The 16677-nt window shown below is 45.5% G+C and overlaps 1 protein-coding gene across 1 annotated transcript in view; it reads right to left on the reverse strand.

Annotated features, from left to right (window-relative positions):
- LOC146869414 (N-fatty-acyl-amino acid synthase/hydrolase PM20D1-like) overlaps window positions 1-16677 on the reverse strand; it is a 166201-nt gene that overhangs the window by 129887 nt on the left and 19637 nt on the right. The window contains exons 5-6 of the mRNA XM_085599799.1: window positions 12686-12772; window positions 11838-11971 (exon numbers count right to left, since the gene is read on the reverse strand). Of these exons, the coding sequence (XP_085455925.1) occupies window positions 11838-11971; window positions 12686-12772 (221 nt within the window). The remainder of the gene's footprint in view (window positions 1-11837; window positions 11972-12685; window positions 12773-16677) is intronic.

Genomic DNA, 16677 nt, shown 5'->3' on the forward strand with positions numbered 1-16677 from the left:
GCGAATAGCAATTATTTTCGATTTCCACATCGGGAGTAAAACAAACAATGGATTTAGGCCCAGATCTCTGTAATGGGGTGAATGTATGACATTGTTATGCATTCTGTCCATCAATTGTTCTTTTTGCATGTCACCCCGAGTGGTATGGGTATGCCCAGACGTGGGTCCCGTGCTCTCCATGCCACTGGAGTCAAGCTATCCTGGCTGATGAGGGATGAAACCCCGAAACCGGTCCTAGGATGATTGTTTCTGGTCCAGGGAGGACCTGGCCTGGCAGTTCAGGCTGGACTGTTCCCATTGGGCGCAGTGTCAAGACTGATTTGCATATGGCTGGGTTCAAACTGGAATGGCATGGGGAGTAAAACAACTATGGATTTAGGCGCAGATCTCTGTACTGGGGTGAATGTCTGACATTGTTCTGCATCTGTCCATCAATTGTTCTTTTTGCACTTTGGGTGAATGAACATAATAAGAGACTTGTCCTGAACTGTTTTTTTTTTAAAGCTGATTATGTTGGCTAGGCAACAAGTAGAGTTGGGGCTCTTATATATATATATATATATATATATATATATATAAGTCCAAAAAAGGCAAATAAGGCCCATCTAGTCGGCACATGTTAAAGTCAGCCAGTTGGTTTCCCTGAAATTGCTTTTGCTGCCCCATGTCTTATGGGTCACAAAGACAGCAGCGAGGAATAAAAGTAAGCTTGGCTTTGCTAATGTGTCTTTATGCTTTAAAGGTTGTGCAATGTTACCTGAGCTACCCCTTGCATTTCGGTGGATCAATTTTCAAGTGCCTTATTCTGCCTAACAGGCCAGTACCTCTGAAAGTTTCATTTGGATGACACGTACCTAGCAAAGAGCCAGACTGATCCGCCTTCATCTTGTGACATTTTCCAACAAGCATTTGCAATGCAATAGGCCTCACATTTGCAAGAGTTCAATCTATTGGAATTGCAAATGAAAATGCCTTTTGTTTATCTGTTTTGATAACTTAAATAAAAGGCATTGTCATTTACAATGTCAATAATTCAAACGCTTGTAAATGCGAGACCTATTTAATTTCAAAGAAGCGGTCGCCATTGTACAAGGCTGCTTGGAAAGTAAAAGCGCGCATGGCACACTAAATGTTGCAGGAAATCATGTTGTGACTAAATAAGACATACTGTGTAACAACAGATGTAAGACGGCCAGTCCTCTTGGGAGGTTACAAATGAAGGCACGGGGGTCCTGAGGAGGGACTAACAAGCATATTAAGGAATCAGAAGCAGCATTTACAAAGGACCACAAGACAATGAAAAATATGGGCGAAGAGTGGGCGGAGTTTAAAGTCCATACTCAAATACAATATGTCTCGCAAAGCAGCGCATGCCCTGTCCAGGCTCCACCTAAAAAGGTTACTGCTTTCAAAAGCATGTAGTGCTGGAGTAAATTCCATTGTATGTCATGCATACTTTTAGAGTTAAGGCAACAAATTTGGCAAGGCTGTGTTTGAAAAGCATAAGTGATTCTAAATGGTGGAGCTGAGAGTCCTGCAAAGGCCAGCTGAGATCTGCCAGCGCACTCACACCCCGCCAAATGAGATGGGTCTCATTTTTTAGTGAGTACGATTTTGTCATTACTTATCGCCCTGGGCCCCAGCATGGAAAGGCAGATGCACTATCCCGAATAGGGCAAGAAAGATCAGTTGCTCTTAACTCCTATCATTCCTGGTAATAAGATCATTGGAGTAGGAGACCTTTGAGCTGTCCAACCCTTGGGTTTTGTTGATCAGTTGAAAGAGTGCTATGCTACAATACCGGCAGTTAAATGGGAAAGTGATCCTGTTAATCAGATTAGAGACGGGTTATACTATCATGATAACAAGTTGTTTGTACCCACTTCTGCATTACAACCTCAACTAATAAAATCGTGTCATAATAGCTCCCTTCCTGGGCATCCTGGAAGCGATAAGACCTTACAGACATGCCAAAGGTGGTTCTGGTGGGAGGGGATGGCTAAAGATGTAACAACTTACGTCAACTCGTGGTCGACCTGTGCGAGGCAGAAATCATTGCATTGTGCCCCTGCAGGGTTGCTACGGACTACATCTATTCTCCCTTTGCCCTGGCATTCCATTAGCAGGGACTTCATCACAGATCTCCCCGGAGTCAAGGATACACCGCGATATTCGTGGTAGTGGATATGCTTACCAAAATGGCACATTTTATTCCCCTAAAAAAAGATACCTTCCTCTAGAGAGCTTGTACAGATATCCCTGGAGCAGATACTCCGGTTGCACGGGCTCCCTTCGGTCATTATATCTGATAGAAAGGCGCAGTTTGTGTCTAGGTTTTGGCAAGGTATGTGTACAGCCCTTGGAATTGACCACAGATTGTCCACAGCATATCATCCTCAGACCGACGGTCAAACTGAGAGAACCAACCAGACCTTGGAACAGTTTTTACGCTGTCTACTGACCACCATCACAAGTGACAGAGTACAGGCCCTTCCTATGGCAGAATTTGCTTACAACAACACTACACATTCATCTACTGCTATTTCTCCTTTTTACTTTTCCCATGCACACCACCCCAGGTTCCTACCTATCTCCCTTCCCTCCAGTTTAGAGAGTATCCCTGCAGTCAAAACCCACCATAAATCCCTTTTGTCTATATGGGAAAACGCCAAAAAAGAACTACAAAGAGCCAAAGAAGCAATGAAGCATCAAGCAGATAAACACCGTCGCCCTGAGCCCACCTATGTGGCAGGAGAAAAGGTCTGAATGTCCACTAGAAATTTAAGGTTAGAGGGACCTAGAAAGCTACAACCCAGATTTATAGGCCCTTACGTAGTGCAAAAGGTAATCACACCAGTTACCCTGAGATTACAACTGCCCAATAAAATGCGCATCCATCCCGTATTCCACAGTTATTTAATAAAGAAGTATACTCCACCTCTTAAACCTGAGAACCTGTCTCCTCCAGTAACAATAGACGGAGAAAAAGAGTATGAAGTAAAACGCATCTTAGACTCCCGCAGATACAGGGGTAAACTACAGTACCTCATTGACTGGGTGTGTTACACCCCAGAGGATAGGTCCAGGGAACCTGCTGAACATGTTCATGCTCCTGTTCTGGTGCGCAGATTCCATGCACAACATCCCACAAAACCCAGTCCCATAAATAGGCCTTTGGGCGGGAGAAATGTTAGGGCTCAGGCATCATGCAGCATATTTTGGGACCGTAAGCAGGCAGAGTGTTAATGCATATCATAGTTTCAGTCGGTCCATTCTTTACAGACCTTCCCTTTTTCCCCTGCAACAAGGGAATACCCAGCAGATCTTTTGACAAGGCCCCTAACTCACGTAAAGGAACACATCAGCAGCAAGCCGTTGCTTGGCTTACTGATCCGATCACGTGACCACGCCCCCTTGGTTCGTTCCCTTGCTTGATTCCCGCAACATTGTATCCAGACGAGTATCGGCCCCCGTTTCCAGATGAAAGATCTAATTCATGTATTACCACCAAGACTTTACCCGCATGTGTGAGTAACACGTACGCGCTTCGGCTCCGCTCGCTCTACCATAGAGCCGGAATAGTGCGCTACGCTTGGGGAGACTCCATTGCTGCTGGAATTACCCGCCACTCACACCGCCATTAGCAGCACTTTTCCCTAGCCTCTAGGATCACGCGCACCCTTTCCTTCCCATCACACTTCCACCTCCCTATCCTGTGAAGCATGACATTTCAATCTAGCTTTGCAACTACGCTCCCCGTAATATTTGATGCCCCACTGACGCCCTGTATTAACCGGCAATATGTAGCTTGTGTGTGCGTGTGTGTTGTCCTTGTCCACTCCTTGTTTTCTCCCCATTCTTTTGAGAATCCTTCCTCTACAAAGACTCCCGGTACCTTCTACGAACCGCAGTCCAGTTATTCTTTTGAATAGAGCAGCACTCTTTTTTCTGATCTAGACTACGTTTATGCCACAGGGTGGCCCTGAAGTGCATACTTTACCACTGACAGTGGAGTGACATCAACTCCTGCCTGTCAATATAGAGGAGGTTTTGAAGATCAAGCTGGTAAGTGGACTGTTGTGTGTGCTTGGACTTGACATGCATTATCACTATCAACTGGGGTACTAGCCACATGAGTGTTAGTGTTAACAAGGCGTGTATTTCATTTTCAGCTTTTTTTTTCCTCTTGTTCCTCCACATGAGCGTCACCTGTTTCTACATCAGGGGAAGAGTAGTGGTCACTCCTTGACTCATTCCCCCAACTTTTAGGGAACAGTTACCAGTAAGCGAGTGTAAGAAAGTGGCTCTGTATATACTGTTCCCAAATAGGTACAGTGTGCACAGAGTCCGCAGTCCCCAGAGGTTTGGCAGAGGCTAAAGTTATATATAACCTTACTCTCTAAAGTGGTAGCTTGGTCGAGCAGTAAGGCAGTATCAGAGGACAGTGTAAAGCATTTGTTGTACACAGTCAGCAAATGGTCTCACACACTCAAGAACTGAACTCGAGGCCAATGGTTTTAGTATAAAAATATATAGTGGTTCAAAATATACTTTCTCAGAATGAGATGCTTTAGATAAATACTTTTCAATAGGCAATAGACTTTTGAATATAACAGTTACAGTGGTTGCAATAGGCAACACAATTTCAAAACACAATAATACATTGAGCTCAATGAGAATTTCTAATTAAATGAAATTAGTTACTTTAAGGATTACTTTTCTAACCACAGGACTGGATCCTGGATTCAGTCCTGGGACATTTTCTGTAAACAATTGAGTAAAAACGTTTTGGTTACAGTTGTGATTTTTAAGCAATATTGTTGTATTTTAAAAGTTGACACTTCGAAACTTTTTCACATAGAATCACCAATGTTATCCTATGGGAGGAAATTCACTTAGCAGGTTAAGTGGGGTTATTGTTACTTTTTCTAACTCAGTGTTGGATCCTGGATCCAGCACTGGGGCATCTCCTGTAAACAGTTGAAAGAATGAGTTTTTGTCATACAGGCGATTTTTAACGAATATTTGTAAGTTTGCAAAATCGACAAACTTTTTCAGCAAAAACCAGGCAATGTTATCCTATGGAAGGAAATTAAAATTACAGGTAAAGTAGGTTCTCGTTACTTTTGTAATACAGTGCTGGGTCCTAGGTTCAGCTTGGGACATCTATCTAAAACAGGTAAGCAATTACGTTTTCACAGTTGGTGCGATTTTTAAAGAATATTTGTAGGTTGCAAAAATCGACAAGAAATTTCGCAGAAAAATAGTCAATGGTTTCGTATGGAAGAAAACTGGGTTAGCGGTAAGTATGGTTGTAATTACTTTTCAGGGTCAGTGCTGGGCACCAAGATCCAGCACTGGGATCTCTCCTGATAGCAGGTGAGTATTTTCGTTTTCGTTACTCGTTGATTTTAGGTGAATATTTTAAAGTTTAGGAACTCCACACTTACTCGACTGGCAGAGTTAAGGTTCTGGGCATAGACTCAGGGGTCTCCCAGGGTCAGGTAAGTACAGTTGTTACACCCTCAGCGGTACAGGGGCAGCCGGGTGCAGAGTGAGTTAGGCCCAATGTTATCCCATGGGAGTTAGGGGGCCCTTGGTTGGTGGCTGCTGACTAGCAGGCCACGCGGCTGTGGGAGCTGGGCTCCTGGTCACTTGCCCAGGGCAAATGGGGAAGTAGGTTAGAGTAGAGGTTGCACTGCCAGGGGCACTCGGGCGGCTGGGTGCAGAGTGCTTTTGAGCCGTCGGGCGCTCAATGGATTGCAATTGAGAAGCTCAAGAACGAACAAAGGCTGCAAGCTCGGGGACGAAGATTCTTCAGATGTGACCACCACTTCGAGAGGTAGGTGGGTAGTTGGAGGATAGGTAGGCACCCAGGAGTTGGGCACAGGGGGCCACAGGGCGCCGCGGTGCCTTTTGGTGTCGGGAAATCTTACCCTCTGCTGGTTGGGGGGGTCCCTGGTTCTGAGGCTGCAGGCGTCGTCAGGAGCGTTGAGGTGGGTCCTTGGGTGCTGGATTCGGGGTCACAGTCGCCGGGGGGACGTCCTAGGGGTCTTTGTTCACTCCAACACAGGCCAGGCTTGGCGGGTGCAGAGTGTGCAGGGTTCGCGGTTCCTGGCTCATGCCAGGGGTCAGTTACTTGCTTTGAGCAGTACCACTGCTCGTGGGAGTCCCAGGTACTTAGAGTCACAAGGCAGTCAGGTCCTCCGGGATTTTTTAGGTTGCGGACCACTGGAGATGCTGGGGTTTAGCAGGAGCAGGTTCGAGGGTCGACAGGCCGGTAGGGCTGGGGCCAAGTCAGTTGGTGTCGTCCTCTTAGCAGCTGCACGGCAGGTCTTCTTGTTTCATGATCTTCTTGCTGGTTTCGGATCGGGATCTGAGTAAGGAAGGTTCATGGTGCCCCTAAATACTAAATAGGGGCATTAAAGGTAGGTAAAGGGCAGGGACCAATGGATCCCTGCCCTGGGGAGGGTACACCCCCTATCCTGCCACTCTCCTGTGGGAGGGGGGCAGTAGCCTAGTCCTGATTGGGCGGGGCTTCCCATCTTCAAGATGGCAAGAGCCCGGAAATGTGCTTCACCTCGCCTCCCCCACATGAGGGGCGGGGTTGGCAGAGGCTGGCACACCCCCTTTCCTTCCTTGGGGTTTACGGACAGTCTTCCCGCCAGAGTGGGGGTCAGAACCGGTAGGGGCCAGTTGCTGAGTACAGCAAGTAGTCTGGAGAAGCTCACAAAGGCGGCATGCCTTTGAAGCTTCCCCTGCCCATCCTGCTGGAGGGGACCTAGCACCTCGCCCAGGATGTGCATTGTTGCAGGCCCAGGAGAGCAGATAGCTCTCTACCCAGGGGTCCAGCAACATGTCTGCTGTGTGGCAGCCTAGGCAGCCCCTCAGACAAGACGTGGATTGTAGGTTACGCTCAGGGGGCATCTCTAAGATGCCATTTGTCGTGCATTGTACATTAAATCCCACACTGGCTTCAGTTCGGGTTTAATGTGCTGAGAAGTTTGATACCAAACCTCAGTCTTCAGTGGAGCCATCATGGTGCTGTGGAGTTCGTGTTGATGATCTCCCAGCACCATATACTCTTAAATGGCAACACTGCACTTACAGTGCCCAGGAATGGACCAGGGTACTGTAGGGGCACAGGGCTCATGCCCTTGTACCCACACCACTGTCATATGGCACCCAGCTAGAGGGGTGGCTGATGTATGCCAGGGCAGTGTGTGTTGTGGGCATGGCACACAGGGATGTGTGCCATGTCGACTCTCTGTTTTGTTCTGTACCCAGGCACTCAGCCTGCAAGGGCAGTGTGTATGTGTGTCAGGGTACAGGGCCTCTAAGGGTTGGCACAATAAGTGCTGAAGCCCTTAGGGGCCTTCCCTGGTCACAAGGCCCTGGGTACCTAGTGTACAATTTACCAGGGGCTGACATGTGGCCATAGATGCCAATTGGGTTTAGGTTTCAGCACAGTTTTAGGGAAGAAACATAGGCCCTGGGTACCTGATTGGCAGGAGCCCAGGGCACACTCAGTCAAAGTACATTCAGCAATTCAGCAAAAAGTGGGGGCATACCATGCAAGAAAGATGGCACTTTCTCACAGCCAGTCTCCCTATATTACTAGAGGTGCTGCTTTCTGGGCGTTTGGGGAAACGCATCTTCGTTCCTGTGGAATCACGCTTGGTGCAGGCGGGGATTCAGAGTCCAGACCCGACACTGAGAATTGTTTGTCCATAAACACACCTTCCTCAAACTTGACAGCATGTAGGAGCTGATAAGACATATCAGCATACCTGCTCTCTCTAAGGTGCAGCCATATCTGGTAAACGCCAACTACTGGCAGATTGTACTTTGCACCCAATGCACATGAAGCAATCAAGGCAGTCTGCCCTGGCTGAGTGAGTGGTGCCTTCAACAACAGAAGGCGCAAAAGCAATAACTTCATTGGCACCGTGAATTAGATCAATATATGCCATTCTTCCCTCACATCTCCTGGACTCAGAACTAAGGGTCAGATATACAAACTTTTTTTTCCGAGAATCGGGCCATTTGCAACAAAAAAAAGCATTTATTAATGCCTACGATTTGCTAACCTATTGTGTTTGTTTTGCGAGTTTGCGATTCAGTAATAAGAAGGGGCGCGTAAAGGGAGTCCCAGCCTAATACCGAATCCCAGTGGTACGTGTGAATGTTTTGCGACCTTTAAGTAGGTGGGAACCCATTCGCATTTGGGAAGGGGTCCCCAAGAGATCCTTCCCCTTTGAGAATGTTTGTAAAAACATTTTTGAAGAGCAGGCAGTGGTCCCATGGACCACTGCCTACTCTTAAAAAATTAAGAAAAAACTTTTCATTTTTCTTTTTGAAACACATCCCGGTTTCTTTAAGGAAAACGGGCTGAATTTAAAATAACCAAAAAAGCTTTGCTTTATTTAAGAGCAATCACAGACATTGTGGTCTGCTGACCACAGCAAATCACCATCCCTGTGATTTTTAGGTCTCGCCTACGCAGCGCGCATGCGCTGCTTAGGAAAGAGACCTTTAGCCGTCGATTCCCTTTTTGAGGCAAAAACGTGCACGCGTTGCATTGCTTTGAATGGCAACGCGTGCATGTTTGGCGATTACCTTGCGGGAGCGGGCGCCATCTGGTAGCAATTATCGCGCTCGCTTCCGAAGGTAAACGCTGCCTGCTCTCGGCCGCACTCCCCCCCCCCCCTTGTTTAACTTTGAGCACGAAGCGCGCCCGTGCACGGCCAATTCTTTTTTTTTTTTTTACCTAGTTCTGCGCGAGGCATGCATGCTCGTTTCCAATCAACAGCTCAGAGCGAATGACCTGCTTGTCCTCAAGCAGTCCTACTTACATTATTCCTAAAACCGCTAGACCTTTTTTCGCCAACAAAAGTTACACTGCGTACAGTTACATGTCAAGTACAACGAAGACAAACTGAGTGAGAAGGGCTTAATGGAGGTGCAGAGACTTAGATAAAAGTGCATGATTTCGTTACAGCTCCACTTTGTCAGAAACAGAGACTCTCAGAGCATACAGAATTGCCTGAGAAACATTATGGGCATGGGTTCATCGGTGATCAATGCCGGGTCTGCGTGACCGGGTTCTAAACATCACTCATTCGCCACCCATTCACTACTTGCCCCTCTGCACCGTTCCTTCCAGTCCCGATTTGTGGGTAGAAACAGCACAACCTACCCGGGCCGAAACCGACTGTCACCGTCCAGTTCAAGCTTGCCCCGTCCGTGAAAAGCAGTATTTAAAAACAATATTGCTCAACTACAGAGGCATGTGGGGGACTCTAGAGCCAATGAGCATTTCGGATTTTTGTGCAGCGTACTAGGATTGGCTGAAGTACACCAATCTTAGATCGTTTTACATAATATGCGCACCTCTCGCTCCAATATGGCTGCTTTAATATGTATGGTCCTGGGTTTGTTTTGTTGTGCGACCCAGAAGAACTGAAATTAAAAGATTAATTACAGACAATGAAATTAGGCTGAATTCATGAACGGTCTGTGTAAGTAGCGTGCAGGCAGTCAGCATGTTGTACAGGCGTGCAGTGTGTCATTGTGTACTTAAGACTTGATTCCCATGACAGTTTTTTTGTGCACGCCGCCAGTTTTCTTGCAATACATTACAGTGTGGCAAAAAAATCTCCCAAAGCTCGCACATTAACAGATTTTGTCAAGGGCTGCGTTTTCAGAGCTAAAAGTTTGTGTTCACCAAGCAACGTGGTCTTTGTGGTTATTGTTTTCCAAAAACGTACTTTGAATTGTACACCCGGTTTTGCAAGAGATATTCTTTTTTTAAATTGCCTATGAACATATCGTTATAAAGTGCCTTGCAATACTAATATTGCCCAGCTATGAACACTGCCTTTTTAACATACATCATATCAGATGTGGAGTATTAATCAGGTATAGGGGAAAGAGCGAGATGCGGAATCTAAACTTACACAGAGCGGACTAGTCATCAGTGAAAATTTCCAGAAGGTTGTTGATATTAAAAGACTGCGAGAGCCGACTTCAGTACCAACTTACTGTACCTCACCCATACCGAACTTTGAGCGATATGAGCCGCATGTTTGTGATTTTCAGTATGAAGCAGGCAGCTTAAGTATATTTGATGCTTTATTGTTGATAGATAGTATAAGTTTGTTGGGTGTGGTTGGAGGACTAACCTAGACATGTTTACTTGCAAACTGGTGCATTTGACTTGCGTATTGCCCACATGGTTGTGCGTGAATTAGCTGGAGTTATCGCATAGTGGCCGCATCTGCTAGCTTGTTTTGACTGATGTGGGTGGGTGTTTTCAATTCTGTTGAGACATGTACTGCGGTATGATGGTGAATATTGCTGGTATGCTTAAATGCTTTTGTAGGAACTCTCCTATCCACCTACGTGGCACGTCATTGCACTGTTGACTGCCCAAAGTGCTCTGTGTATAACGTTGTGTTGGACGTTCATGTGCATTGTTTAGTCTTCACTAAGAAGCAGTGACGCCAAATTGTGTTCATGCTGTCTCTGTGACACTGACAAAGTCCTCGCAATTCTGATTTATGATCCCGGTTTTCTCAACTCAGTATTATGCAAATACCCAGATGCTGCGTCATTTGGACATATTCTGACATATGTATATTTTGTGCATGTATAATTGTGAGTTATATCGTTTATGGTATTACTATACAACCCTTTATGCATATAGGGACCTGTCACTTATCTTCACGTGTCTAAAAGTACTGATTCAATTTGTTGTGCTGTTGAGCCTTAACTGTTCTTTGTATCTTTCACAGAGCTAGACTGAAGCCCAGTGAGCCCAATGGGTGTTGCGCGCCTGGGCTCCAGTGGCAGGCCCTTCAGTGGCAGTGCCAATTAATCTCAGGTAAAGCCGTCTCTGACCTTGGGCAGGAACCTGCCGCAGCCGAGCGATGCTTATGTAATTTAACCGTAAAGAGTGTAATCACCGCTCTCATCCCCGAGGCCTCCCAACCCAGCTTCGGTGGCGGGCTGCCAAGTGCTGCCACACCGTGCCGCCGCCGGAGATGGTGAGACGCCCATTAACACCAGCGCGGCACCAACTGTTGCATGCCTAAACACTTATAAGGTCCCAAAGGCGAGACCTATTGGCTATGCCAATGCTTGTTGTGATTCCAATAGGTCGCAAACCGAAACCTACCTCATGAATATTAATGAGGGAGGTCTATTTGCGACCCACTTGGAATCGCTAAACAGGATTGTTTGCGATTACCAAATAGTGAATCACAAAAGTCCGCTATTTGGTAATCGCAAAGCCTTCCCTATGTATATCTAGCTCATAATGTAGAAACAAGTAAGGTGTTGCCTTCTAGGGGGCTCCTATTCCAGTTGTAAGTTGAGTACATACTGGGTGTCCCTTCATTTTCGGAAAGCACCCACTACATCTTAAGACTGCCAACCATTATTCAACCACTGGCCACAGAGCACAAGTGGGTTCATACTCTACCCCATACATACAGAAAGTCCCTCTTCCTTGCAGTTCCTAAGTTTTTGACTTTTTTACCCTTCGCATAGACCATGGCCACGGCAACCCAGAGCACTTGAACATTATAGAGACCACATCTGTCTTCGTTTGTTCAGGGTGAAAATGGGAAAGCAGAATCCAAGTTCATTGTGCATGAAACAGCCAAAACAGATGAAACTTTCTTTTAAATCTTTAGTGTATAAATGATGGCAGCAGCCGAAAGGGTGAAGAGATACTGATTCAGTAACTTAGAATAGTGGTTTAGGAGATCGCTGGATGCAAATGGTGGATGTGATACTGCACCAGATTACAAGAGTGGCTTGCGGTTACTTACAGCGCTATGGGACGGTTCATTCCTTGGATCACCCCGTCCAAGATGCCAAGGCCTTCATCCGTCAAGAAGGACAGACGAACACCTCGAGCTTCCAGCCTGGCAGCTATTTGTAGAGCGCCTTTATATCCAGACACCTATGGGCAGTCAAAGAATAGATGAGAAGAAGCGGCAAACATCTAAGGGCAGAAGCTGTGGCGGAAACCACAAGGTCAACCTACATAACATGGACTGAATAAAGGCGGTGGTTAGATTTACACGGCAAGGTAAGAAATAGTGAAGATGAAATCATTTTTTGATACCGCTGCAACCACAGCTACATTTTGTCTATTTAACGTTATTACATTGTTTGCTGGCCTGCAAGAGCGGCAAAGAAGGGTGGGGAGAATGCTAAGCATGAAGTGGAGTAAGAAAGAAAGATAGGTATTCACTAGGAAAAGAAGCATAGGTAACAACAGACATAAGGAGGATATAGGGGTGGAAATTCTGAAAGGGACAGAATCAGAAAATTGAGAGTGCAGAACAGACAAGCAGAATTACAGGGTGACAAAAACTGAAAGAATGAGGGAGTGAGAGAGAAAGAAGGTGATCATTAGTGACATGGTATGGCAGAGAGAAATTTAAAAAACAGGATTTTGTTAAAAAGCAAAAAGGAGCTAAGAGGGTACTGCACATAGATAACAAGAACAAAGTGAAAAGGGCAAAACAAAGACATCTGGAGGGGTTTAAGTGAGTGGTCTCTAGAGCTACAGATCACAAGACAGTTTCAGATGAAATGAGGCAAAAAGGATCCAAAAAGGTGGTGGAAGCAGAAAGGTAGAGCCACCAAAAATGTGGATGAGGTCCTCTACCTCTTCATCGTGCCCGATACCCACGTAGAAGGATCTCCGCGGTCTGAACTTTATCTTCAGTAGGAACTCCAGGGCCTGCAAAATGCCCTATGTAGGGGACACAACATGTATCAAGTAAAGAAATACAGCATAGAGGGATCTTCACGTGGCAAGGTCAACGTGACAATGCATTGAACATAAGAGAGGACAAGGGAGTGAATGACTTAGGAAAGAGCATTGAGAGGTCAGAGAACAGAAGCAAGGTGCTCCAAGGAGCCCATGGGAGGGAGCAATGGGAAGTGGATAGGGAACAGTCTGAAGCAACTGGGAGTGCAGGTCTAAGATGTGACATATTAGCGTGGAAGCTACAGGAGGGAGCACACAACAATGCACGGGGCTTGGAGGTCCACAGTGACCAGGAGTTAGAATGGGGCTGCACAACATGGAGAATTGAGTCATGGGTAAGTGCAGGCATGCAGGGTAAAGGAAGGCATATGGAAGAAAATGCCAAGGAGAAGCATGGGGGTGGAAGATATCTTACAGTCGACCCTTAAGAAGGCGGCACAGGGTGGCGATCAGAGAGGTATGGAGTGTCAAGCATATTGCAGCAAAAGAACAAGATTCCCATATAAGAAAACGAGGACTTGGGCAAAAGACTAAAAGTGTAAGAATTTGAAATAAACACAACAATATTGAATTTTTTTAATTTCTTTTAGTGTTATTTTTTACTATGTGAAACATGACAAGGTCGAAAAACAAGTAACTGAAAGGCAATGGCTTTGGTCTACTTTTTTAATCCTCGACTAGGAGGCCTCCCCCTTCCCTTGCTCTTGAGGACAACCTTGATGAGGAGTGCTTAGCGGATGGGTCCACATCAAGTATTGCAGACCTTCACAGCAGGTCAATGCTTAGTTGGATGCAAAGATTCACTCTCCTCTTGTGTACTGGAGCGCGTCTTTCACCCCCATGCTTTTCCTTGCCATGTTCTTCCATAGGCCTCCCTGTGCCCTGCATTCCTGCACTCACCTATCAGTGTCAACCTTGGCTCTTTTAGGTTGAGGTGGCTGTGGTGCATCATCAGTCCCCAAATGAATGGTCCCTTCTTGAAAAAGAATGTTGGTAGTCCACTTGCTACAGCAGCGACAAGGGATGTAGGAGACCCTTGCATCCTTTCCCAAGGGAGACAGTTAGAAAACTGTACCCAAAGGCCTAGAAGAAGGAGGCAAGGATTCCTCAGCAGCATAACCTCAGCGGTACAAGGCTCTACCTGGGTCATTTAATTGTCACTAGGCATACATCCGGAGTTGACCTTAGAATAAGGGGGGTCTACCCTGAGGCTGTGAGAGAAACCTGGTGTTGTAGTGTTTAGAGGAAGGGTGTTCAACTGAGGTTAGCCCTTTCAGGTCTGCAGGTTCAACTGTAATTCTTCAAGGTTTAGGGGGAGGACAGAAGTGGCATTTGTGGGGGTTTCCGCTATATTCATGAATGCTTTTTTATTCTGGAAATGAACTTCATTTGGTGCTGACTGTACTGTAGAGTAGGCCCTTCAAATAAATGATCCTTTCAACAGATATGCCTTGAAATGCTTATTAAAACTGGTTATGTTGGCTAGGCAACAAGGGGAGAAGGGGTCTCTGTGCAGGACGACTCACATATACGATTGTTTCTCGATTGCATGGGGCTTTGGCTTGGATTAGGGTGCGTTTCCAAGACACATTCCAAATTTCAAAGGGAACCTGTTAACGGAAAATGACCTCCTCAACCACCGAGGTCACTTTGCACTCTTCAGATGTGTGTAGGATTATCTTAATGTACAGAGACAAATTAGCCTGTTATTGTCACCCGTGACTTGGCCTGAAAGGGCGAGCGTCCTTCTAAACTCAGTTATACATGGCCCTGGCCTACTCCTCGTCTAGGAAAGACATAGGAAATCTGCAGGTCTGCTACTAAGTCCAGCCCATCCACTTCCTTCTACTATTGGCTAGAGGTGAGACCCTAAGTACAGGAAGTTCGGTAACAGGATTCAACAGCTGCTACACATTTGTAGTATGGTTGTGAGTAAACTGCAGTATTTTGCAACTCTCAAGATTTTTTTCTATAGATCACATTGAAACAGATAATGTAGGAAGGTGTAGATAACTCAGCTAAGTAAGTAGTGCAACTAGTAAAAATAAAATCCAAGTGATGGCATTATAGGTAAATAATTGTAGCATTCCTGGACGCCAGTCTGCCAGCAAGACGAAGTACCTATTCAACACGCATAAAAATCTTGGGGCATTTTTAATCTTGCACAAAACACGTACATTTATCACGCTACACAAAATGTAATGGTCCTAAATCAATACAGACCATACACTTTAATTCACAAAAGTATTTTGTTGAAAAAATTGAAGGGGGGGGGGGGGATTTACCCCCCTAAGAAATGTTAATGAGTCTGTAAAATGAAGAGGAGTGTGCTTCCCGTCACTCTCTTGCCCCCTCAGGAACATGGAAAGCTCCCTGTGACTGCCTACAGGTGCAGGGGAGCCATTAACAGAGCTTAACAACTCCATATTACTTAAAGAAGGTTGGTCTTTGTGTCAGCTTCTTACTCAGTCACTTCCTAGCTTGCTAACAATTGTAAAACCAGAAGTTTGCACTCATACCTGCTTTTCCTGAAATGCTGGTCTGTCTTCTCATTGGTTGTAGCGCATCATCAGTCCTCAAATGAGGTTTTCAGGTGGCGCGGGGCCCTCAAGACTCTAATGGACGGGCTGCTTAAAGAAGCTAAATCCTATTGTATATGGGTTCTGCAAGTAAAGCGATGTTCCTCCTTGGTCCACGTGGGCTGCCTGTATGCCAGATTTCCAGAATATCCACAAGATATTTTGCATAGAGTGAACCAAAGGAGAACCACTGACAGTAATTGGTTACCCTGGAATTCTGGCATATCTGTGGTACACAAGGACCAGCACTGGATACCCCAAGGCTAAAACTTCCAGAAAAGCCTCCGACTTAGGAATTTAATTACTCCATCAACAGTATTCACTGACAAGTCATAGCCAGTATCTAGCGCATTGAAAATATAATCACTATCTCCTGACACTGTGGCGATATCCACCTTCCTTGTAGAACGAAGAGAAACTACTGATAAAAAGGACTGAAAAGTAGGGCTGTATTGTGGTGAACACATATAATCAATTGTCTCTGCACTGGAAAGTAAGAATGAATTTCGGGAGATCCTAAAACCTGATGAGGTGGGCAACTCTTGTGACCAGGGAGAATTGTGGAAACAGAGTCCTCTTCCTTTACTGGAAACTGAAAAGTCACTGAAGGTTATGGACATTAATTAGAAGGGTATGACCTTTGTTTGCCTTCTGAATTAGACATATGGCTTTAGATTTAGAATGAATAGGTATCATGGGCTAAATAACAATTTTCAGTACTGAGGAGCCTGTCCCAGATTTTTTTTTCCTGTATGGGAACGGTAAAGGACTTATTACTAATAACACAGGTATGTTTTTTTCAAAATCCTCTTTTGTGTTTTAGCTTTTATTTTGTGTGCTTATAAACGGAAGGTCTGTATTGAGGCAGGCTCCTGTAGTGTTCCGCACATCCACATCAAATTTAAATATAGAATATAACCCTCTGAGCCTTTGTGATCATCTGCAAGAATCAGCTGTAGGTGTAGTCAATTGTGGATAGTTCATCATGAAGGTTTTGCACCTTGACCCTGAGAGGAGTCTGGCTCAGTCACTAAAGGACGAATATTTATGCAAAGGCGTATTTGTTTTTCTATGGAGATCTTGCTTTCATAGCCTGGTTGATCCCAGACTAATCTGATCCTGTTATAGCCGTTACAGAAGCAGAAACACCCTTTAATGATAGCTTTAGAACTCTGTGAGGAATGAACGGGTCATTTGATAAGGGAAGGCCACAAGCTGGGTTCTCAACGAGAGGTAGAGGGCGCTGGGATATGAGAAGCAATGATCATACCAGTACCAATAGCTATTTACCAACCCAGATGGAGTACA

Source organism: Triturus cristatus, chromosome 1_1 (assembly GCF_964204655.1).
Source record: "Triturus cristatus chromosome 1_1, aTriCri1.1, whole genome shotgun sequence".
Taxonomy (NCBI): Eukaryota; Metazoa; Chordata; class Amphibia; order Caudata; family Salamandridae; genus Triturus; species Triturus cristatus.